This window comes from Pezoporus occidentalis, unplaced genomic scaffold (genome assembly GCF_034315485.1).
Source record: "Pezoporus occidentalis ecotype Australia unplaced genomic scaffold, CSIRO_AGI_Poc_V1 ctg50, whole genome shotgun sequence".
NCBI lineage: Eukaryota > Metazoa > Chordata > Aves > Psittaciformes > Psittacidae > Pezoporus > Pezoporus occidentalis.
The window spans coordinates 1,537,777-1,563,019 of NW_026915836.1; the positions used below are offsets into that span (position 1 = coordinate 1,537,777).

Below are 25,243 nucleotides of genomic sequence, written 5' to 3' on the forward strand. Positions count from 1 at the left end.
TGGCTACTTGTTTGCTTTTATTAAATTGGAAAAATAGCTTTGTGCCAACCGTGCTGCCAGGAATGGGAGTGGAGCTGGGTGCTGAGTGCTTCGGCTGCTTAAAGTGATGTCCCTTCTTTGGGAAGCTGTGCCAGAAGGTCCCAAAGGGCGCTGGAAGCCTGGTCTGATGGGGTGCCGTGTCTTGCCGTTCAACGCTGAGGGCTGTAGGACTCAAAGCAGCTTCCCGGGAGCAGCATCTGAATGATTTGGCTAGATATAAACTCTGCAATTAAAACAACACTAACATAAGTGTTTTCTTTATCAAAGTTGCTTGTGCGCTTGGAGATAAGAGCTCTTCAGGAAGCTTCAAGTTTAAGAGTAGCTTTTTCTTGATGTATCTAAACTGAAAGCTTTTATTGAACACATTGAAAATATCCCCTTGAACAGGATGTACTGCCCCGTCAAGACAAGAAGAGAAAGGAAAAAAAAAATCAGTTGCTTTCCTTTGATGGAAAACAAGGAACCAGGAAGAGGCAAGTCTGGCTCAAGGCTGCTCTCTCTGGGGCAGGATGGAGCTGCTGTTAGATATTCCCTAACTTTTGCCTGCCGGCATCAGGCGGCGTTTACAGCCCTCTGTGGAATGGCAGCTATAACCTGGGGTCTTTTATGCACAAAACATAAAGAACTTTCTGGTATTTGTAAGATCCAGGATGAGAGGCAAAGCTATGAGAATACTGTGGAGAAGTTGATGTGGCCTCCAGTAGAAACCTTTTTTATCACTCTTTACCTGTGAACTGACCAGAAAAGGCCCCTTTGAGTCAGATCAAAGGTGTTGAGGGGAGTAGAAGCTGTTTGCTAGAGGCTGTTTATACCTGGGCAGTTATTGCTTGTAAGGAGACCCCCATTTTTGAGCCATCAGGCTCGTTCCAAGAGGTTGGACTGACGGAAATGAGCAAGCATCTACGGAAAAAGTGTTCTTAAACTTGGGAACAGTGCACATCCTGACAGTGGGAATTAATCAAAGCTTGTTTACAAGAGCTATTTTTAGCATAAAAGGTTATCATAAACACTGCAATAAGCATTTGCCATTGCAGTTCAAAGTTTCTTGATGCTGAATAAATTCCACTTTGGGGGTTAGAAAACTTTTCAAAGTGGAGTTTACCAAAAACTACCAAAATTTAATACAGGCAGAGACATGGACTGAAAAATACTGCATCAGGGTTTGATGCAGACTAAGAAATGCTGCCTTGGGGCAATATGAGCAGCGGGATGACCCATCAGACTGGGACATGGGGACACTTGCTCTGTTCTTGGTTCTGCTGTAGCTCTGGCAGCTGCCCCAGGGAGGCCAATGTGCTTGTCTGAGGTTCTCTGACATGTTTCAGCATCTCCCGAGCTCACCTAGGCAGAGATTCTTCCTCCTTTGTAGGCTTCCCAGTACTACATGAGCACAGTCTTGGCCAGGATCCATAAATGTAACTATAATATGAACAATAATATCACAGCACTTCATTCTGCTGAATGTGCTATTAATTTAGAGTTAAACTGGCATATTTGCAGTCCGGTCTCCCTGCTATGCTGTTATGGTGCCTGCACTGAGATATTCCTATTAATAGAGGGGAGATGGGAAAATGTTGTAGGGAAAACAAGAAGAAACACGTTTTTATTTCAGAATTTAGTTAGCAGCTATTTGGAAAAGCAATGCTGACAAATGGCAAAAATAAAACTGGGGGTAAATGGAATCTACAGTTGCCTTTCTTTAAGACCTGGAAAATTCCAGGCAGTCTACATGGGGTGCTGTTATCTGGCCTTAGACCTACTGGAAGACTGAAGTTCTGCCCCTGCCTCCTCATCCTGACCTGCTTCCGTTTGGTCCCAGCTTTCTCAAATGTTTTCCATTTGAAGCCAGATTTTCTTGTGCTAGTGCTGCAGTCCAGCTCCGAGGTGAATTAATGAAGAAAACTGAAAGCTAAGTGAAAGACAATAGGGATTTCTGGGAGCAGCCTGCATTTGTTTCTTGTCTTGTTCTTGTCTTTATTTGTTTTTCTTCTGTGAAATAGCTTCTTTCTAAAGCAAACTAGGTTTTTGTGAGTGGCAATGACTGATGTATCAGTCTCCTAATGTGTGTATATCCTCTATGTATTAGTAGCTAGTGATTTTCACAGAAGGGGGACGAGCTATAATGCTGTAACTGCAGCCATATAAAAGGTTCTTAGTATAATTATAGTAATATAAATAATAAGTTACCTGACACAGGGCATTCTGGGGCTGCCATGGTGATGCCTAGCATAGTTCTGTGCTGTGGACTAATGATCTTGAGGCAGCTAATATGCTTTAAGGGTTTAGCACAGATGACACCTTATGGGACTGAGTGTTTGCAACCACCACAAAGAACCTGGACACAGCAGAAGCCGTGAGCACTTTTGGTGCATCCCCCAGTGCTTGAACATCCCTGGGCAGGCTGTGGGGAGATGCTGCTGAGGGGCAGGCAGGGAATGGATGGGCAGCAACAGCACAGTGGTCCCTGGAGGTACTTGTCTTCTACCTTCATGTGCCTGATAGTGCCTACATTTTCCTCAATGCAGCTGCTCTGTAATAATAGAGCATGATCTACAAAGTACTACAAGAAACCTTGTCTGCCAGCTCCCATTGCCTCATGGGGATGCTGAAGGGGGAAGGAGGAGATGCAGTGGGGTTACCAGTGAAGCTGGAGGGTGTCTGCAAAGCACCTTGGGTGTTCTTTGGGGTTATGTGAGGGGGCTGCGCAGCAGCACAAACCCTCTTCCCTCCCTCCTCCCAGTCCACATTATATATACCTCCAGCTGGACAAAGGTAATCATAACGAAAACAAGTTGAACTCTGATCCCACAGAACCCTATAACCCTGTGCTTTAAAGCTAGCTATATCTTTAAGTGCTGTGCTCAGCTAGGACATTAAGCGTTTGAACCTGCAGCCCTGATGTGAGTGATCCTATGTCCTCTGCCTGTATTTGTATAAGTAATATAATTTATATACATGGAAAAGCAAACTTTATCATCTGATAATACGAGTAAAGTGTTTGTCTTTCACTGTTGGAGGCATTTAAGAATACAAGTGCTTTCAATAGCCTTCCTGCCTTTGAATGGCCATGTTTTGTTAATGCGAGCTTAATGAGCTGGGGGTTAAAAAATGGAAAGGAGGGTCTGGGGTTCGAGCTGAAAAGTCATTTTCTTCTCTGAACCCACACTTGGCTGATTGTCTTGGGCTACAGCCATGATCCCTGCTGAATAAACCATTTGTTTGCTTCCGGAAAAGAAGACCCTTGACATTCTTTACACAGCAGAAACAAGCTTGGGAGCAGATGGTCACTTACCTTTTTTTTTTCTCCTCCTTCCCTAAATGTCATTATGGTCAAAGTGCGTACTATTCAGATGTATTCTTGTGTATTTTCTGCGTTTTAAATGCTAGCCCTGATGTAATTTCCTGAAGTCAGTTGCTTTGTACTGAGGAGGAACTGGCTGTTGCGTTTGCACTCGGAAGCGCAGCGCAGGGACACGAAATGATAAATCCCCAGCCTGTGGTGGCCATCCCCAGAGAGCGTCTTCTCTTCCCTGCTACGGAGCAGTCGCATTGAGAAGCAAAAGGTGGCAAAACAAGTGCTCCCAGTGGCGCTGGGGCCGAGTCCATTTCTTCCTTTGCTGGCACGATGGGAAATGGGCTGCTGCTGGGGGGGAATGTTGAGATGCAGGATGAGGATGCAGCAGCAGCCAGCATCGTTTCTCTCACCGCTCATCTTTTCCAAGCAGTGGCTTGGTGGGTTCTGCACTGTAAGTGCTCATCCCTCTGCATTTACTCACTGGCCATCCTTAGGTACTAGCAGATGGAGTTGCAGGAGGTTTCTAGATTGAACTCGCCTTTTAATCATAATTCACTGAGACTTCAAGGAAGAACTGCATTTGTTTGGCTGAGCCTCTTCCCTACCCCAAAAAATGCCAACCCCAAACCACTTCTAATAATGTTTTACAAAGCAATACCCCATTCCTTGTTCTAGACTTCTTCCAAAACAAGTATTTCAACAAGGAACATGAAGGGAAGTGATGAACGTGCATATGGCCAAAAGAATGTGCACAAAAGATGTGCTTCAGTGTTTAGGTATCTAGCTGTTAGTACTGAAAACACATCTTGCAGAAAGACACTAAGGGTGAACAGAGGGTCTGTTGCACTTGCCAGAGTTCAGAAAGATATCTCCTGCCTTGCTAGTGATAAAGGCATCCCTTTTGTACAGTGCTCAGAAGAGGGTTGTCTTGTCTTGGTTGCCCTGTACCTGGATGTGTTTGTGTTGAAAAAGGCTGGCTATGGTGCTGAAGACTTTACATGCCTTTCTTTCCCCCCCAGTATGTGCTGACAATGAGAATGAATTAGAGGCAGACCAGCAGATGGACAACTTGTACCTGAAAGCTTTGGAGGGATTTATTGCCGTGGTGACACAGGATGGAGACATGATCTTTTTGTCAGAGAATGTCAACAAATACATGGGTCTTACCCAGGTAACTTGTTCCGTAACACTTTCCTGTCTTTGTAATACAATTCCTAGAAACGAGGCCTATGCCTAAATGCAGAAAACCAGCTGTGTCTCGTTGCAAAAAGAGACTGGAAATAGAATGTCTCATTTCTCAGCAGGTACCATGTACACCAGACAACAGTGGGGGCGGGGGGGGTGTCCCCCTCCCTTTCTATCAAAGTCGTACTGTCTTTGGCACCTGCAAACTTACCTTCCTAGATGTTACCGTGGAGAGGAGAATGGGAGTTTATTCAATTTATGCTTTAGACCCTGAGACATGGGGATTGAGCTGCTCTTTTATGTACCCCCCTTTTCTGCTTTGTGGATTGGGGGTTTTCTCCTTCTGTGTTGAAAGCAACCGGTGGTGTTGGCTGTTAACTGCACTTGCAAATGCAAAGATAAGGAATTGCTCTGGGGAGAAAATGAACTTATGCATGGGATAAACAAAGGGAGGGTCACAGGCTTTGTGTCTGTGAGCATTCTGGTTCTAATGACCGGTTTTATCTGAATAGGTGGTATTTAAAACCAGGTAAATATCATCAATTGTTTTTATTTGGCTAAGTGTAGTTCTTACTTCTGCGCAGGTGGAATTAACTGGACACAGCATTTTTGACTTCACTCATCCATGTGACCACGAAGAAATTCGAGAGAATCTCAGCCTGAAAAATGGTAATAATGAAAATACACAAGTCACCATTTGCTTTTTAAGTAACCAAATGAGGTAACTGGCTAGCAGTAGAGATGTTGGTCACGGTAAAGGGAATTTTCATTCCTAGAGTAATCATTAACTGTTATTCACTGCTTTGCAGATTTCTTTTGTTTTGGTAGATATTGCTTAAAAATGATAGCACCAAGTACTGTTTGTTCAGTGTTTTCCTTTCATCATCAAGTTAAGGCGGGCATAATGTTTTCACTTGTAACGCTTTGCAAAGATTTATGTGCTAAATCTAAAGATAGGTTTAAATGCACAAAGTCCTATTGAAGTTCCACTTAAAGTTTTAGGTCTGAGCTCTACAAATTGCTCTGCAATGGTCCATGCATCTTTGATGGTCTCTGCAGGTAAATGATCTGAGAATTAGTCCGTTTTTTCTATTGAATGTTCCTGCTTGTGAATAGAAGAAATCAAGAAGCAAAACTGAGAAAACCTATTTGCTATTTTCCTTATACAGGTCCAGGCTTTGGGAAGAAAAGCAAAGAGATGTCAACTGAGCGTGACTTCTTCATGAGGATGAAATGCACTGTTACCAACAGAGGCAGAACTGTTAACCTCAAGTCTGCCACGTGGAAGGTACCATGTTTGGGCCATAATAAGTGGTTTTGATTTGAAAAGACATCTTGTCATGTAGAGAAAGAACATTCTTAAGTTTGTTTCTCATTCAAAAATCCTTATTTCAGGTTTTGCACTGCACTGGACAAGTTAAAGTATATAACACTTGCCCTCCTCACAGTCTGTGTGGGTATAAAGAGCCTCTTCTCACATGCCTTATAATAATGTGTGAGCCTATTCAGCATCCTTCAAACATCGATATCCCCCTGGACAGCAAGACCTTCCTGAGTCGCCACAGCATGGACATGAAATTCACCTACTGTGATGACAGGTAAACCCCACTGACCTTTTCCATAGGTGTTTCTGTCTTTTTGACGAAAATGAGTAGTCCTTCCAAATGTCCTCCTGCATGGACCTGGTAAGCAAAGAGTAGGAGAAAGTACAGTCTGTTACCAAGGCAGCTATTCAGTGGCTCACTTAATCCATCTCAAATCTCAGTTTAGGCAAAATGGTATTTCTGCTTATTTCCTTCTTGTGCTGAGTGAAGAACTCAAGTTCACTTGCAGAAGACGAGGCAACTTAAAGCCATAAGCATTAGCTTCTTGGGTTTTAGCAAACTGAAGGATACACAGGATTTCTGTTCTCGTTTTTTTTTTTTTAGGGAATGTCTGAAACGACATGCTTTATACAAGGACTGTTTTATGGTTGGTTTGGCCCAGGATGCTGTTAGCGGTTAGCTGGAAAGTACTTTATGCTCTAGATTATCTAAGGATTGTTAAGGCATCCAGAGCATCTGCAGCTCTGGAATGGGCTTGGAGCCTCTTGCTCAATGAAAGCAAACCACCTTTGCTGGTTATCTGTCTGCTCCATTTAGTGGTAAAATGAAGAGGGGCAGAGGAGGATCTTGGATCAAGCAAGGGGCTGTGTGTCTGTACTCCTTGTGGGTTTGGTGTTTGTTTGGGTTTTTTTAAGTTTGAGGTCGTTTCTGAATGTAGTATGCAGTTTCCCATCTAATGAAACTGGTTTCCTGAAATTCAGAGCTGCTTGCAACCGCGGAGGTCTGCAGGGTTATCAGTGGGATTATACATACGCTGCATCTTACGCAAAACCTCCCAGGACTGAGGTCTTGGTTGATTTTTTCATCCTTCAAAGTTTTGTTTTTTAAACTTGTGCTAAGCAAGATTTATGATTTCAAAGAGTGTGATGAGCAACCGTATCGGCTAGCAGCATATAAACTAGCAGTGTCAGCAGCTGTGGATGGAAGCAAGATGACAAGTGTGAAGCTTGGCTGACCTTCTGGCCTCTCTGAGAACATAGCCACGAGTGTGCTGTAACTAGAAATGCCCTCTGATGTAACTGCAATAAAACAGACTTTTTTTCTTGTTAATACTTTTAGGGTTGAAAGTATTAACACATCCTATATAAGCAATATTTACTAATATTTATTAATATTAATTGTATATACTGTAGTATTAAGCAAATCCTATATAAATAGAATTTTCTGCTGGAGGACAGGAAAGCAACAATATGGTAGTAAGCCATTATTAAAGGCAATTTACCTCTGAATTATTAGGGCCATTCAGTGGCAGGCTAGAGGATTTTGTTGCATGGCAGCATTCACATGCATAAGCAATTATAAATGAGAATTAGAGGAACTGATGCCTATCCCATTAAAGATACACATGCTTATTTTAAGAAGAATGACACATTATGCCCTGGCTTAAGTAGTGGGAATTGATTTACAGGGAAAACATTTCACATGGTGGAGATATACAACAGCTTCCTCTGGAGGATTTAACTTGAAGGGGATTTCAGAGATTCTTCTTTAAAAGCAGGCAACAGAGCAGCACATCTTTGACTAAATAGTTTTGGTTGGATGGTTGGTTCATGTTTTATTGGGATTATGATAAAGCTGTAAACAGCCAGCCAGAGCAGAGAAGGAAGAGACCTCAGAAACCTTCCAGGTTCTTCCCAGCGGATCCTCCTGGCTCTTGCTTCCCTCCCAGAGGGATGCTGATTTCTCTCCAAAATGCGACACATCAGTAGACACATAAAAATGCAAACGCTCAGCTGTTATTATCAAGTTCGGTGCTGCTAGACAGATTGCATTGAAGGAGCAGTTTATGCCAAGAATGTAAATCCAGGCTGAGGAAAAGCAGCCTGTGCCAGTCAGATGCCTAAACCCTTTTTGACACACTCTAGCCTTTCTGCAGTGACACGGCAGGGCTGACACAGCTTGGCTCTCCATGAGCGACTGTGTCTTTCCAGTTCAGGGCCCATTTCATCTGGGGCCGTGTGCCTTCGCTACAGGGCTTCTGCAGCAATCTGAGTGTCCTCTTCGCAGTTCATCTGCTGTGGACAGGTCTGCTTCCAGGGGGCATTAAAGTTCTTAGTGCTGAAGCAGTCAGGTAAAGAAACTTAAGGATTTCTGAGGAAGTACCTTAACGAATGGCAGCCATGCGTGGTCTTACTAATGGAAGCACCCGCTTTCAGTGTGAAGCTGAAGTTGGGTACAAAGGAGAGCTGCCCTTGTACGTGAAGCTGGAATTTATCCTTGTGGAAAATGAGGATCCCATCTGTCATCTCTTTAGGAATAGTCTCTGTCTGTCACAGTGCAAGATGCAAAATCTAAGCTGGCTACCTTTCAACACTTCATAAGGAAAGCTAGCTGGCTGGCATGAAGTGCCTCGATTCTCTTGGCTTTTCCACAGAAGCATGCAGAACAGATTCAACATGGCATCCCTCATTTTAAATGTGTGAGACATTACCCCCATATATTTTGCCTTCCAGAAAGAATTGGTATATGGGGGCCCATGACTGGCCAGTGGTTAGGTAGGATATGCTTGTGTTGTTAGAACAGCTTTTGCAAGGCAATGAGCCTGTAAAGAAGGGTTTGTGAGGTATAAACAACGAAAATAGGTTGCTCTGTTAAATGCATGCTTCAGCCATTAACTGGAGAGTGGTTTAAAAATGTTCCCTTGCTCCACTTGGCTGAGTGGTTTACAGGATTATTTTAGCTGTAATACAGAAATGCTGATCAGCGGTACGATGCAATAATCCAAGTGAGGGTTTCGTTTAGCTGCACTATGCTTTTGTGTTGGGGAAGATCACCAGTGAGGGTGTTTTAGTCAGGAAAAAGGCAAGTGTTTGGGTGAAGGTAACTTTATTAACTTGTGGCATAGCTGATGCTATGGGATCATGGGGCTGATGAGTGGAGGGAAACAGTGGCTCTATGGTCCTGTGGTGGAAAAATCCACAAAACAAAAGTGAAAACCGTATCTGAATTGGATAGAAAGCCCCAAAAGTACTTCAGCACATTAAGTCTTGGCCTTCATGGTTCATGCATAACAAAAGAAACCCATATGCGGGGCTTTGAAGGGGACCAATGTATTGAAAACAGGGAGGTAGGTGACACTGTTTTCTCACCTTCATCCCTGTGACCTCTTAGGGAGGCTGGGGAAAGGAGAGGGAATTGCTCTTTGCCCACAGTTGCTGTGGGTAGCATGTGTCAGGTGAGGGAAGGATAAGGAAACAAATCTCTTCTGCATGGGGGAAGATGTGCAGGCGGCAGCGTCACATACCAGCTCGCTGGCACCGGCACACTGAGAAGCGTATGTTCCCCATTACCTTGAAGGCATGACTTGTTTTGGGGAATTGTATGTTCTTGGTTACGAGAAGCCAAATTAGTTATACTCTTTATTGTTTTTTCTTGAGTGGAACTTTTTAATGGAAGAGTTGAAGCAGAAAAAGGCGTGGTGGAGGACGTATGGTGATTCAGAATAGGGTGGCGCAGGAAGATCATAGAATGGTTAGGGTTGGAAAGGACTTGAAGATTACCTAGTTCCAACCCCCTTGCCATGGCCGGGGCACAACCTGCAATGTCCATCCCTTGCAAAGATGCAAGGCCAATACTGTTGGTCCCAGTTAGATTTCTCCTAATATGAGTGTGTACATGTGGTATCCAGGCTGTGACCAACTGAAAGGAAACTGAGTTATGTCCCTGTAAAACAGAAATATGCAGGCCTCAGAACTTTGGTGAGGTTTAAGTCAGTTTGATGTTTGACCTGTATTTGGGGAATATTTTCAAATCAGGTGAGAATGCAAGTAAACATCTGAAAGGACCTCCTGTCCCTCCATCCCTGCTCGGGGGGGAAATGCGGTACGGAGACAACAGTGAAGTGAGGCATTCTGAAACCAAAGAACTGCATTGACAAAACTGGCTTTTGGTTTATGTCCTATTTAAGGACAAAACATGACCAACTTCTTTTGTTAATAATGAAATTTAGGTAGACCAAATGAATAAGAAAGATGAAGTCCTGGTGAAGTTTTTCATGTACCCATCTAGACTTTGCCTAGACTTTGTCAGCTACACCTGAGGGGCCAGCTCTCCCTCTAAGGAGTGGATAGGAGTCCCAGGATTTTGCATTTTCTTTTCTTTGTTGCTCTGGGTTATAATAGAAGCAGCCATGAATATATCCAAGAGGAAATGTGGGTACTTGGCAGGACAGCTTTACCCCAAGCACCGTGGCTGTGTTGGGCTTTATGTTTTCTTTTTCTTTCTCTTTTTTTTAACTCATTCTGCTTTAAGTATAACTTGGTTTGTTTGTTCCCGTCAAGACCAGTTTAACTTCAATAACTTGGTAGCAGTTTGAATACAGGCAGACTTTGTTAGAAGATCCACACCCTCACACACACAGTCCACATGCAGCCCAATGAGTATACACCCAGCTATTTTTTCATGAGCAGTAAACATTACAGCGGTCTTTCACAAAGAGCCTGACTTCTCAGTCCTGATGGTTCTTATGATACTATTTTAACTCAAGAAATGGTATACAATAAAAAGCTTTGTGTTCCTATGAAGAGACAGAAAAGCACCATTTTAAGGAAAAAAAAAAACAACAAAATACTTGAAATAGCTCGTCTCATTAGGAGATGGAGCCTTTCAAGGAGCGAGCTCTCTTTGCTTTGCCGTGTCTCAAAGAGATAAAATGGGGCAAAGCTGTACAAATCTAGAAACAGGATTCAGATCGCTCGTTCCTCCATTGTGTACCTTAAGCACAAACTCTGCCTCTCAAAAAGCATTTAAGTAGCAGTAGCTGGGCCAGATCTGCTGGTAACATGGAGGGCTGCTGCCCACCTCTGCTGTGTTCTGTGGGATTTTGACCTCGCTGTGCATCACGGTGAGTAGTTTAGCTCAGAAAGCTGAAGTGCCAGTTCGGCACAACGAAGATCCCCCCAAAGGTATTTGCGTTTTCAGAACAGAGGACAAACAGCTTCTCAGGCACCTGTCATCTCCAACAACAATTAGTATTACAAATGCAGGGGTAACACAAAGCCTACATAGCAGGAGCACCATCCAAAACCACCATACAGTTTGTTTTCCAATTTTGTCACTCCCCAGCTTGCACAAAGAGCAATTTTCTGTCTGGTGTCTGAGCAAAGTAGAGGTCTTGTGTTCTGGACTCAGTTTTGTAAATGACCCTTTGGTCCCACAGGGTGTATGTGTTTCTGTGTCTCTTTTAGTTACGTATTCCTTCTCCTCATAGCTCCGTAGGATGCTTTTTCCTTTGCACTTAGTCCTCCGTGTTCTCACTTAGCATTCTGTATTGCTGAGAGGCTCCTGTGGAAAGCATGTAGAATTTGGAGTGTGCACCTCAGACTGATGCTCAGGTGAGGTCAGTGCAGGGACCTTTGCTGAAGCACACGCTACCTCCTGGCACCTCTGGGTGCTGTTCAAGCTCTTTGCTGTGGTCAGTCTTCCACAGGCATCTCAAGATTGTCGCAGGACAGGGGTGATGGAGATGGACCCGCATCCCTAGTGTGTAATGTGGCATGGAAGTGGCTAACCTGGTTTCTAGCCCTGCAATGTCCTTAGCCTGCAAGATCAAGCTTCTCAGAGTCAGCAGCAGCAGAGGAGGAGTAAAGGAGGATGTGATCTGCCAATTCATTCACCCCAAACCAATACTGCTAACAATTCCTGGAGAAGAGGGTATTTGTTATCAAATAATGGTCTTTTAAAATATACTGAGCCAGTTTTAGGGTTTTTTGGGATGGGAGGAAGAAACATTCTGTATTTTGAAATAAATAAATGAATACAAAATTGATTCACTCCCAGGAGTGTTTAAAGAGAAATGTAATCGGTCTGAATAGTGGTAACAGCTTAATGGGTTAGTGAGGAAGGGCATAGAAGCTGTTTAGCCATTTCTTTTTTAAAACAGCTACTCCTCACCAGTAGATTGTGCCCAGTGCTGTGGGGTTTGTGGGTAATTCTTTGATCTCTTTACCTTTCTGTGTACTTTTTAGTTGGTTGTATTAAAAAGATATCAAATTGCCGCTTGATAATGCTCATCCAAGATTGTTACATCTAATTAAATTTGATGTTGTCACAGCTGGATCGCACCACAAGTGGTTCTGTGCCATGGAATAAGGAAAAGTAATTTTATAGTGAGGGTGCTTGTTATGAGCAGCGAGGAGCGCTTTCAAAGAGGAGTTACAGGACTGGAATAGACAATTTTGCATAGAGATTGCAGTTCCTATATGATAAGGGTTAAGAGTCCTTCAGCCTGCCATAATGCTTATTTTTTGCTTGCCATCTCAGTTTCACTGTTGATACCCTCGAAGGCTGTAATGTGGTTTTGGATTTGCATTGGTGCTTCTGGGTACATGATGCTGCTTTTTTTCCATTATCTTTTATTTCCTTTTCCTTCTCCCTGTTCAACCCTCACTTGGCTCTTGGCTCCAAACGACTGGATTAAGAGTAAATCCTCAACTTCCTGAATTTTAAAAGCCTTTCCCATGTGATGAGCTCCAAACTAACCGGGATGGTTTTATTATACTATGCCATTATATAACCAAAGGCCATAGTTTCTGTTTTTTAAGGACTGTATATTTACACTGGTCCTGGCAAAAGCCTCAGGCTACTTATCCCAACGTGTCCCAGCTGACTGTGTAAAGGCAAGCAGCAACTGTATTTTGGGAGCCTTACTTTTATTAGGGCTTCTTCTGTGTTTGGTTCTTTTTCTCCTTGTGGCTCAGCTCTGAGGACCGACTCGTTATGAGAGTTACTGCTTTTATTAAAACAGAGAAAGCCATTGTGGTTTCAGAGAAAAGCTGCAGATTTGGCTGGGGTGCATTCTAAAGTTGCTGGTCAGTGAAGGAGAGGCCAGAAAACCAGCTCTTTGGAAACCTGATTCTGTGATTTCCCCTTTGTTAGGTTAACTGTAAGCATAAATGAAACTGTAAATACAAACAGGAGAGTAAGTCTTTGGGGGGAACCTGGTAAAGCCAACTACAGTCTTTGCTCAGCTAAGCCATTATAAACCCAGGTTTGTTCTGTGGAAATCAAGACACAGTAGGTTTTGGAGTGACAAACCCAAGGTGTCCCAGGGGTATGAACGGTACAGTTCTGTGGAGGCGAGGGAAAAGCTGACTCAATGCCTTGGCGTTCAAACCATACACAAAATAGCTCCATCTTCTGTGTCTTCCTTGCTGGAGGGCGATCCAGGAGATGAATGCCATGTTCTTGCTCTGTTTGCTTTACAGTATTTACATGTCTGTCTTGTAAAGACATGCTTGTGTCTGGAGGGCTGGGCCAAGGCTGTCCTTCCAGGGAGTGCACAAGCCTAAGGATGTGTCTCTTAAAATGCCACTGATCAAATGTGATGGTGCCAGATAAACCCTTTCAAGGGAGTTAGGAGGCATAACACTTGGGCACCACCATTGACAGCCTGCAGTGACTGACGTGCTGCAGGCTGTGGCTGTTCCTTGCAAGCCTCTTGCCTTTCCAAGGTCTGGGAGAGCTTGGCAGTCGGTTTGTAGTTGTTTCTGCTGTTGCTCTTTGCTACATTACACGTTGTTATTGCCCTTTAGAAGCTAGGAAAAGGCATCCAAAGGGTTGTTGACTTGGAAAACAGTCATGTTTCCTTTTTTCCCAGAAAAAAAAATTATCTTTTTGCTTTTGAATTCAATTTCTTTCTTCACTGTGTTTCCTGTAAAGTTGTGTGTGATGGTTTTTCAAATTGGATTTAGGAAAAAAGAACCTTTTTCCTCCTCCCCTCATTAGAGGAAATCATCTGCAGTTTGATGACCTGTTTTCATTTATTCAGGCACTTGTGAGAAATTCTACCTTGCCCGAGTACTCGGAAAGGCTCTGAAAAACAGTCTATTTTTTGAGATCATAGCTTTCTTTTTGTAAAATCCTGCTCAGTTTGTGGATTAGTCACCCAAGTAACCTAATCCATGTGCCGAAGTTCTCATACCATTGAGAAACCCCAAGTACAAGAGCTGATTCGGTTTTTACTTTTAACTGCCCTTCATTTCCTCACCTTGCATTTTTATTTTATTAAATGCAATACCCAAAGCAGTGATTTAACCCTTTGATGTCTGTTTTCTAAATGTACACGTACTTTTAAACCTGATGGTGCCAACCACTACCCACCTCACGTGTATTTGATTTGGAAGGGTGGTATTTGGGAGATCCTGCATGTAGGAGATGACTTGAGGACTTTGTCAGTGAGGGTTTTCCAGTGCAGACCTTCTGTAAGGTCTGGTTTAATTCTGTTAGGCTAAGGGCTAGAGCTGATGGTTACCCTGTACATGCTAGCATAAGGCTAAGGTGACCTGAATTTTAAAGTCTGTTCTGTTGCTTCTTTTTTCTTAACCAAGAATAACAGAGTTAATTGGCTACCATCCAGAGGAGCTGCTGGGCCGTTCGGCATATGAGTTCTACCATGCCTTGGACTCGGAGAGCATGACCAAGAGTCACCAGAACTGTAAGTCAAATACTTATTTGTCTTCATAGTTTGCACATTAAAGCACAGCTTGCAGGTACCTCAATAAGCAGTTGGAGGTACAAATGTGTGCCAGTATTCTCTGAGAACAGTATTTGCACTTGGTAACAAAACTTACAGGTCACTGTGCTTGTGTTGCTGAAACCTGCTGCTAATCTTTGCAAAGGGCCTGATTTTTGCCCTAGTTTAAACTTTGATGGTAGAGAGGAGAATGGCTGTCTCTCTGAGGGATAATACAAGAATCAGCTGAAAATCTGAGTTAGGCAGTACTAGCTTGGTGAGAAGGCTATTTACTGGTGGTATTATCCTTCTAGTGTGCCATTGGGCTCAGCAGGAAAGAGCAGCTGTAAAGGGTAATAGGAAGGACTTATTGCAGTGTAATTTTGAATGTCTGTCTTCTGCTACCAAATAACAACTGTCCTCCCCACCCAAAACAGATGTGCAAGGAGACTCTCTAAAAGGGATATTCATTATGCAAATAATATATACTGCCAGGAACAGCTGCTGCTTGTTATCCTTATGCCTATGGGAACTGCCAGTTTTAGCTGGTTTTAATGATGGTTAGTGATGGGTTTACCTGAATTATTCTGGGAGCAGAAATCAGATCCAAGTTCGGCTCCCTCTTTTCAGCAGGCCCCGCAGTGTCTCTTGCTCACAGAAGAGTTCTTTGAATTAGTCAAGTTTTCAGTGTCTGTCCTTAGTGTTGGTGCTACGGCTGGAGACAACACGGTGCGTTAATGTGCAAATGACATTCCCACCCCTGGCTGTTTCAGCCATTGAGTAGTTACTGTATGCAAGAGTTCTAGGCAACAGATCACTGAAGTGTCTGCTGCTGCTTTTTGATAGAAAACAAAGCAAAGCTCCTAGACTGGAGTCCACATGCTAAAAAATCCCCATCTTGTAGTTACTGTGATCAAGATCTCTGTCCTCGGGAAAAAGCCCATAACTTAGGTCACGTCTATAGGGAATCATCCACCAAATAGACTTACAGGAAGTATTTCTCTATTTCCCAGAGAAAAGTGGTAGCAAAGAATAACTGTGTGACTTTAGGGGGAAAGGGAATATGTGTTAACTCCAATGGCAAGGATTCAGTTGAAATGTTGCTTGAAAGAATGTTTGGCAGTGATTAAAGTTGTGTGCTGTAACACAGTGTTGGTATGAATCATCCTGTTTCCAGTGCTGCCTAAAAGAAAAAAGAAATCAAACCGTACTTGCAGAGAGTTGTCTGGGAATGTGTCTGTTAAAATGGTTTCTTAGGTAATGTGTTTGTGTTTTTAACAGTGAAAAGGAATTAGTGATGTTCATAGACGGGATGTCTGTATCCTATGCTGGGCTATCTAGAGTCATCCTGAGGAATCAGGGGGTGTGCTGCACTGTTGCTTTTGACTTGTTGAGTTGCATTTCTAAGAATGGGACAATGCCAGGGAAGGAATGAAATGAGAGCTGACAATCTCTTTGGTAACAGGACAGGGATACCTTCATGGTTATCCCTATCTAGTTAATGAAGTGGGACCGCTGAACTGGGACTTGTCCATCTTGACCAGGAGTTGACTGAGGTCGCTCCTCACTCTAGCCGTTTAACTCACCTCATATAGTGCAAAGTGTATGTCTATATGCCGTTTGTGCTTACAGCGAAGAGCCGTGTCCTACAAGGTTTTGCTGTTGGGAATGAGGACTGATTGAGAATCAGAATGAAAGCAAGGGAGAGTCTAGAGGGGCGAGTTATACCAGCAGAAGTGCTCAAGGCACTGTGCACTGCACAGGTTATAAATATTTAGGATCAAACTCTACCATAGTGTTTATGATAGCACAGAGTCTTTGCTGTTGGAAGCACAGGATCAAAGTCTGTGCTGTGATAAATGCTGTTGCCGACAAGAGCCAGCAAATTTGACCCCTTTAGTTCTAAGATAAATACTTTCCATGTCTTCTGGGACAGTCGGGCTTCTTACCAACTCAGAACAACCACAAAGGCAAAGTGACAGCAAGCAGTGACTTGAGAAAGCACACACAAGCCCTCCGAATAAGAAATCCCTAGGTTTTGTAATGTGTGCTGCTGAGAGCTTGTAACCAGGCTAACCAAGCAGGTATATAACTTATAGAGAGCTTCCTAGTTCTTCCTAGCATGTAGCTATACAGAACTTTCAGTCTTCCTAACCATGGCCATTTATACACGGAAATATCCACCTCACAGTTTGTGTTCAGTGCACTTGTAGTTATCAAATAATAATCTTTATTAGCAATAATTAGAAATATTAAAAATATGCTATGTATAGGGTATATATTCATTCAGTTAACAGTCGTCAATTCTGACAGTGCCAACCAGTTAGTGTTGTAAAGATGCACAGGAAATAGAGGGAGGAGACTGAAGAGAGGGACAGAGGAAAACCTCAAGTGAGTCTCTTGGTTAGAAGCAGAATGCCTTCCCTTTCTTTCCTTCTAATTTAGTGATAAATCATGCTTATTGCAACTTTATTACAATGCAGGGTTGTTATTTTGTATGTATTATATTTATTATATATTTACTATATATTTATTATCTAAAAATTATATATTATTATCATATTTATTATATGAGGTGAAATAACCTCACATTCAAGAGGCAAGCAACAATGACATTTGTGTTCTTGGCTGGAAGTATAGTTGTATATAGAGTATAAGAGTCTTAATTAGTCACCATCAGATGGGAAGACTATAGAGTGCATTTGGCAGTATTTATTTATCATACCCAACTTTTTGCATGTTATGCAAGCAAGATGAAAATCTGTCTTGTTACGTAAAGATACACAAAAGGTTGACTGTAGAGCTATACTGTCCAATTCAGCAATTAATAATCTATAATCACTTCCATTTAAGAGTGGCCTTATTGTCATTAAAGCCAATAGGAATTTTGCTGTTGACTTCAGTGGGGAGCTGAATGTCACCATCTGGACCTCCCACTTGGTAGCACTTAGCAGAAGTTTGCCAAGCCTTCCACGTGAATCATATTTCACAGGTGTCTTGGCAATTGAAAAACAAGTTTTTGTTTTCCATTAAATTCATCCCTGCCTTTCCCCTTTTTGCACCCAAAGATAAGGAATATAATTGAAGCCTATTTCATTGAGATGTAATAATAATAGTTCTGTAAAGATACAGACAAGGTATGATTAAAAACAACCAAGAGAAAAAGAGTGAGAAGTTCACTCTGAAGGCAGAACCTTAAATGCAGCATTGATACTAATATGCTCCTAACTGCTGACTTTGTTAATTTATGAGATTACCCCATGGAGAGATTCTGCTGTACTTTATTGTATCAGAACATGACATGCTTTGAATAACAATCATAAAAAAGATTAAAGCAGTAAAAAGCTTCTTTGTAATGTAACAGGCGCCTACACTGTGACTCTTATTGATGAGCTGACGATTAGGAAGCAGCGTAATTATGTTTCACAAGCAGAGCAGAGCAGTCCAGTCACTAAAACACTCTGAAATGAAAGCCTTTTGATTTTGTTCCACCAGAAGTATTTAATCAATAGAAGTAATGTTCTACTTTGTCTAAATAAATTAAATGAAGGATGATTAAATACTCCTAGGAAGAAAACAAACTTCAGAGACAGAAGGATAAACACAGCAACAATTATCTGTAAAACAGTTGTATTTCATGGGCCTGGATTTGTACATTTGTATGGTGGCAATGTAGGAGAGACTGGCAATAAATAGTTTCCCTTAAAGGCCACATTCACAGGAAGCTTTTCTGTATAAAGACTGCAGAACTGAGTTTCCAGCCCTACCGAGTCAAACTGCATTATTTTTAGGGCGTTAGTTTGGTGTAAAACCTGTTTGAAAGGAAAGATTGCCAATGTGGTCAAAGGTTTAGTTGAGCCAGTTCCCCACTTTTGCTACTCAATACAACTACCTCTGCTCACAAATACCAATTCTTCTTAGTACGAGTACTGCTTGCATATTCCAGCCCTAATTATATTGCCGTTGATCAACAGTGTTCTTCTTCAACTTGCACATTGTCACAGTCAGGATGTCGTAAAACTTCACATCTCAGAATTCCAAAGCTCCAGTGTCTTCAACTATTACAAAATATTGGAAGGGAGGTAGGATTTCACCCTTCAGACACCTAGATGAGGCTTTAAACCCGGGTTGTACCATTGTCAGTTTATTGCTTGAGAAACACGGGCCACTTCAAAAAGCATTTCTAGTTGGGTAAGCATCATTTGGTTTGTAGCATGGCTCTTGGTTTCTTCTAGGCTGCTAGTTTCAAGCTATTGCAGAGGAACAACGTAGATCAAGCACATAGAGAATACAGTAATTCAGCTTTTTTATTGTCCTAGGCAAAACTGTCCCATTTACCATTCTTAAATACGAAACTTAAGCGTAATAGTACTTCTTCAGCCTCTTAAGACCAGTGCTGTGCTAGTGGCACCTCCACTTTGCTTGTGATTTTGATGTCTCCATCTCTTAGCATTAAAGTATAAAAAGAGACGTAAATATATAAAATACAGATTTGTATAAAATATAGATGTATAGATTTATGTAAAATGTATTTATATCTATATTTATATAAAATATAGATTTAAACCATAAGATTTTTTTGAGTGTAGCTTTTACATCATTCCGACTCTTGGGCTTATCCAGCACCTAAATAAGGGAAGTATTAAATAGTTGCCTAAATAAATTCACCTTCTTACAGGTCAGCTTTGGAGCTCAAACAGGCACACTCTTCCAGAACAGGGACTCTCAGGAACCATGCAACCAGCAGGCATTATTCTGGGGGGGCAGCTGGGGTCTTATGTTAGGGTTTTTAAATCCCACCCTCTGCTCTGAAGACTCAGGCTATCTCAGGAATTCAAATGCCAGAACTCAAATGTCCAACTTGGATAGAAACCTTGAATGAACAGCCCCTTGATATTCAAGAGGGCTGAATTTTCCCAAAGTTGAGCATCCTTGATGACAAATGTGATAGGCAAAACTGCACTAATTAAAACTCAGGAGCGGGTTTACTTAAAACAAGTGTTACTTATGGTATGTTCCTGTCCTGCTGAGTGATTTATATCTCTGCGCTTCCTTTTCTCAGTGTGTACAAAAGGTCAAGTAGTGACAGGCCAGTACCGTATGCTTGCCAAGCATGGTGGATACGTATGGCTGGAGACTCAAGGCACAGTGATTTACAATACACGCAACCTACAGCCTCAGTGTATCGTCTGTGTCAACTATGTGCTGAGGTAAGCTGTACGGGCCAGAAAAACCACATGTGGAATCACGTGCTGGGAGAAATGCAATAATCAGGAGGGTTTTGAAGGGTCTGTTTATCCAGTATTGTTATTCTGACATCAGTTTAGTCATGTTGGTTCAGTCTTGTTTACTGATGTTAGACATCGATGAAGAATGTGGCATGTCTGCTCCTATGCACGCTGTTGAAATACACCACAGCCCTTCTCTTCTTCAGAGTGGCTGCTGTGCTAGTATGAAAGTATAAAGCCTGGGCTAAAGATTGTGTTGTGTAACATGACTGCTAATGTGTTTTGGTTTTCTAATGCTGTGTCAGAGACAGAAAATGAAGTAGTAATTGCATCTTATATTCCTAGGAGAAACTGTTTACTCCTCAAAAATCAGGACCAATCAGGAGTTTTGCCTCTTTTGCCAAACTCAAGTAGTTTTGGTCCTAGATGGGGCCAAAATAGCAAATACTTATTTGAGTGATAGTCTGGGTCATTACAGCCTCTACTACATCCCTTCAAAAAGCAGTGCAACAAAGCCCTGACTATTCCCACAGAACTACTGACCACGGTCTCTGCCTCACCCGAGATGGTGGTGCTCAGCAACGCTGGAACTGTGCCTTGCCTGCCGAGAGCCTGGCATGCCACACAGGGAGGCCAGAACACTTGTACGGGCCCCAGCTTTAGAGCGCGCTTGCTGCCTACATTACTCGCATCTTTTTGTTTTTTAGAGTGCAAAATGCCTAAAACCTATTTTCTTGTCAGTGAAATTGAGAAGAACGATGTTGTGTTCTCCATGGACCAGACGGAATCGCTCTTCAAGCCTCACCTGCTGACGATGAGCACCGCCTATGAGAGCGGCATCCCAGCGACAGAGAAGAGTGACTTCTTGTTTACTAAGCTAAAGGAGGAACCAGAGGAACTGGCTCAGCTGGCACCAACACCCGGCGATGCCATTATTTCCCTGGATTTTGGTTAGTATTTGTATAAATAATTTTTGTACAACAAAGAGCTGTGTGTGAGCCTACATTTATAGAAACTTTATAATAGACAAGGTCTGTTTGCTGTGTGCACAGACTGGGAGTAGTGTCTATAAGAGCCCACATGCTCACACCAGTGGAAAATTTCTGTGAATGGGAGCAGATTCAGGCTTTCTTGCTGACTAAACAACATGCATTAAGTCTATGCCAACTTATTGTCATGGCAACTAGGACCAGTGTTTACTTTTAATGAATAGCTGCAATTATATCATAACACAGACAAGCTAAAAGCGTTCATTAATATTGTTAAAACTCCATCCAGGGACACAGAAGTTTGAGGAAGCCCCTGCCTTCCCCACTGCTGTATTGACACCAAACAAAGCATGGCCAGTGGAAGTGAAAAGCCACGCTGCTCAAGGTGAAACGCTGACAATACCATCCTTTACAATGCCTCAGATTGCACCTGGCAACAGTACTCCAAGTGCAAGCAGTAACAGTAGCTGTTCCACGGTAAGAGGAGCTATAAAAATAAATGCATGTTATATTGTGTATGTAAGTCCCATCAATATATGTAGATGATGTTTTCATCTTAGCCCCCAAGGTCTGGAGCCACTTCTGGTTGGCCCTTTACTAAAGGATGTCCAGCAATAAGAAAGGCATTGAGGTATTGCTGCACATCTCCCTTCTTGACAAAAGTATTTAATAGCGTACATTTCATGGTTCTGGTCTGAGCTGCCAAAAAAAAACCCAAACCATTTAAACCAAGCAGATAACTAGGTTCTTGTATTGGGTGTCTGTGTTTTGTAGTGACGAGTAGTGTCACTAGTTGGAGAAAAGTGTATGATAGAAGCAGACAGTTTTGGGTTCTGAGGACACTATGTATACAGTCTGGCCGTTTGCTTTTCATAGGGAAGATCCATTACTGAACAGTACAGTATAAACAGCATGATGCTAAACCAATACCGTGGTTGTCTTGCTGCTTATAGCAAATTCTTATTATCTCTGTGCAGCCAAGCAGCCCAGGAGATTATTACAGTTCTGTGGATGAAGATCTGAAGATTGAAGTGATTGAAAAACTTTTTGCCATGGACACAGAATCAAAAAGCCAGTGCACCTCACAGGTAAGGAATTAATGTCTCTCCCAACAGCCGTAAAGATCAGTCCTCTGCTAGCAGGTGACACAGGCATAGTGATATTACACACTAACTGCACTTGCACATATACATCAAAGCTTTGATGCACAACACTAAAATTCATTCACTTTCAAAAGCTGGGGTGTAAATTTCTATCCCTAACTCTGAAGCAAGTGTTTTAGGCTGTCACTGTGGTGGCACTGATAAAGCTCTCTGTTGCTGCTTGTTTTCCTTATTCAGTCTACAGAAGCTTCCAGATTCTTAAGAAAAAAAAGGCAGCAATTTCTTTTAACCTAGCATAATGATGAGGGTAACAAGTAAACATCCTTCCTAGAACAAAATAAACTAAGTCTTGCAAAACATTAAAATGAGAAAGGAATGTCCCTCCATAGCACGTATCTCCTTTAACTACAAAATGCGAACTGGCATTTTGGATATATGGTTCTTGTTTTACCTCTTGGAAGATTTCAGAGGGATGTGACAATTTCTTGCATGTAAAATAACGTATGGTCTTCATCCCCTGTATTCTAATCATGGTGTAAGTGTGGAAATTCCCTCTGCAAATAAATTAATCCATTATTATAACGCACCAAGTGAGCTAGTGAATAAAAGGTGTAGGCCTGATTTGGCCCATCTAACTTTAGATAATTAAAATGCCTTTGTTAAGAGCTTATACTTTTTTATATACAAACTGGCTGGCAGCTCAGACCTTATACTATTCTCTTTCTATTAATCCTACGGAAAGTTTGGGGTGCCAGGGCCCAAATGAGGTGCCTCCATTTGCCAGTGCAATTTGCAGACTTAGGTAGGCTGTCATCCATGTCCTGAAGAAATTTCATCCAAGTCTGGACATAAACAGCAATGAAAGCTGTTTCAATAATAGAAAGAGTGGACAGAGAGGGGGAGAAATGTGGATCATGATTAAACTGAGTGCAAGACTTGACATTGCAGACTTCAGTTTTGTCAGGTTCAGCATCTGCTTGCTCCCATCACATCAGCAGCTGTGGTGGGAAAAATGAGCCTTAGAAACATACACCTGTCATGAGCTGACTGGTGAGCCAACATTGATTTCCCTCTCTGTTCAGCTCTGTTCAGAGGCCAAGAGGAACGTGCTTAAATAAGACTAGTTCTCCAGGGGAAAAAAATACATGGATTTAAGTGCAGTAGTGCCATCTGACTAAGGTTTTTTTTTAAACATTTGCATTTTTTAGATGCATTTTTTTCCGTAGCTGGATTATGAGGAAGCTTCATTTTCTATTTTAGCATGTAAAAGCCTGAGGTTGAACTGCACACCACATGTTATGGAGTCTTGGCAGACAAATTATTCAAAACATACTGAAACACAAGATCTACTTCAGATCACTCTGGTGCTGCAGGCTGCATACAAGATGCTTTAGCAAATACTGCCTAGCTGGGAGGGGTTTCTTCTTCAGGTTGTTGTCTTTGCTACTGATGCCATGATGAACAGGTGTACTAGTCATAGAATTAAGGCATGTTCAAGGAGGAGTTGGCTGGTTTCATATGGGTAAATTTGGCATCAGTGATTTTTCTGCTTCACATCTACATGTATTCCCTGTCACACTAACTGCCACAACCATTATAAACCTTTATGAACTTTATTTTTGTGCAGACTGACTTCAATGAACTGGACCTTGAAACCCTGGCTCCTTACATTCCTATGGACGGAGAAGATTTCCAGCTCAGCCCAATCTGCCAAGAAGACCGTCCTCTCTCTGAAAGTGCACAAAATACCCAGCAGAGTCTAAGTAGCATGAGTACCATCTTCCAACCCCTTGCTTCTGCTTCACAGAATCAGTTTCTCCCGGAGAAATACTGTCCGCAGCTATCAAATAAAAAAGTGAATCCTGGTCGTGGGTCCCTGTCATCGGTGTTCTTCAACAATATGAGCAGGTCATCACTGCCACCGTACCATGACCAAGCCAGCACTCCCTTGTCTTCGATGGGAGGAAGACCAAACACACAATGGCCACCTGATCCCCCATTAGAATACATCCCTTCTAAATGGAGACTCATGGATAAATACTCAGGATCCCTATCAAGTTCCCCCTCAGGACCACCAATACATTCTCCAAATATGCCCATATATAAAAAAAGGTAAGAGTTTCTGTGGTATATCTATTTATTTTACTAAGAAAAGTGTGGGAGGGGAGATGAGAGGGATCATAATGTTGACTAATTCTTTTTCTCAACTCAGCTGGAATAGCTGTTTTGCTAGGCATCAGACTGTGCCTCTGGGGAAGTCAGTGTGGTGCTCTCCCAGTAGCAGTCAGTCTGGTGGAAGCAGAATTGGGGTAATTTTTCATTGCCTGTAAGGACACACAAATGAACTTTCTGCTGGGCAAGTAAGCATTACCCCAATAATTTTGCACAACCTCCTTTATGCAGCTGAAGAGAGGTACTGAAAAGGCTTTCCTGGGCCAGCAGTAAGCTGTGACATATACATGCTTTCTTACCTTGCTTATTTTTTTTGCACAACAGAAAATAGGGGAGAGGAAGAGATGACAGTACACTTAGCGTTGGTTTATGGAAATGCTACAACTAAGATTTAAAATTACAGGCTTTTTTTTCTACAGCCCGTCCTTACCTTGTTCACTTTCTTACGCACATGAACAGTACATGATGAGATGTAGATCAGAGGCCACAGTCCTAGAAGCTTCGTATGATAGCTGGTAGTTTCTCTGTAGCTCTTGGGTCCTCAGTGTTGAAACAGGCAGGAAGTATGGCAAATGGCAGTCATCATTTTAAAACATGAAGCTGTGCAGCTTGCCTAGTTTGCATTCTGGGATTTCTGGTTGGCAGAAATACCAGTATCTGAATATGCATCTGTAAAGAGAGGGTTTGTCCCCAAACAGCAGCCTACATGTTCGTATTTAGTATGTAAAGCAAGGGGACAGGTGTGGCTCTCAAAATCCTCGCCTTAAAAATCACGTGACTTTCTTTTCCACAGCATCTTTGTGTCTGCCTGGAGATCCCTAGAGGCTGTTTATGTTAGACTTTCATTAGCCCTTGATCCCAAGAGTCAAAAGTTTCCAAAGCTTGTAGGATGACTAACAAAAGGAAGTAAAAACATTTGGGATTTGAGGTCTGTCCACTGCCATGTGTCTAAAGACACCTTAAATGTCTTTAAATGAAAGAATTTGTAGAAGTGACCAAGATCATATAGATTTGCCTCCCTGCTCACTCACCCAGAGATCTTTACTCCACAGGCCTTTGGATGCTTTTGGGCAGCGAGGCATAGATGTAAACCCGGCAAGAATTGCTCTGGCTAACAGTTTGAAATTGAAGCGGCAACTGGATTATGAAGAACAAGCATTACAACAGCTGAGTGGG

The 25,243-nt window shown here is 42.3% G+C and overlaps 1 protein-coding gene and 1 long non-coding RNA gene across 4 annotated transcripts in view; one reads left to right on the forward strand and one right to left on the reverse strand.

The window, feature by feature from the left end:
* LOC134173222 (uncharacterized) lies at window positions 1-25,124 on the reverse strand. Its single transcript, XR_009968182.1, has 2 exons — window positions 24,498-25,124; window positions 1-262 (listed from the first exon to the last, which is right to left on the reverse strand). It is a non-coding gene; the product is annotated as an uncharacterized LOC134173222 (long non-coding RNA).
* EPAS1 (endothelial PAS domain protein 1) overlaps window positions 1-25,243 on the forward strand; it is a 111,715-nt gene that overhangs the window by 82,539 nt on the left and 3,933 nt on the right. For all 3 annotated transcript variants that reach the window (XM_062637008.1, XM_062637010.1, XM_062637009.1), the window contains exons 3-13: window positions 4,354-4,505; window positions 5,104-5,188; window positions 5,689-5,807; window positions 5,915-6,117; window positions 14,451-14,557; window positions 19,638-19,785; window positions 20,545-20,753; window positions 21,082-21,269; window positions 21,770-21,880; window positions 23,523-24,007; window positions 25,120-25,243. In XM_062637008.1, coding sequence (XP_062492992.1) covers window positions 4,354-4,505; window positions 5,104-5,188; window positions 5,689-5,807; window positions 5,915-6,117; window positions 14,451-14,557; window positions 19,638-19,785; window positions 20,545-20,753; window positions 21,082-21,269; window positions 21,770-21,880; window positions 23,523-24,007; window positions 25,120-25,243 — 1,931 coding nt within the window. The remainder of the gene's footprint in view (window positions 1-4,353; window positions 4,506-5,103; window positions 5,189-5,688; window positions 5,808-5,914; window positions 6,118-14,450; window positions 14,558-19,637; window positions 19,786-20,544; window positions 20,754-21,081; window positions 21,270-21,769; window positions 21,881-23,522; window positions 24,008-25,119) is intronic.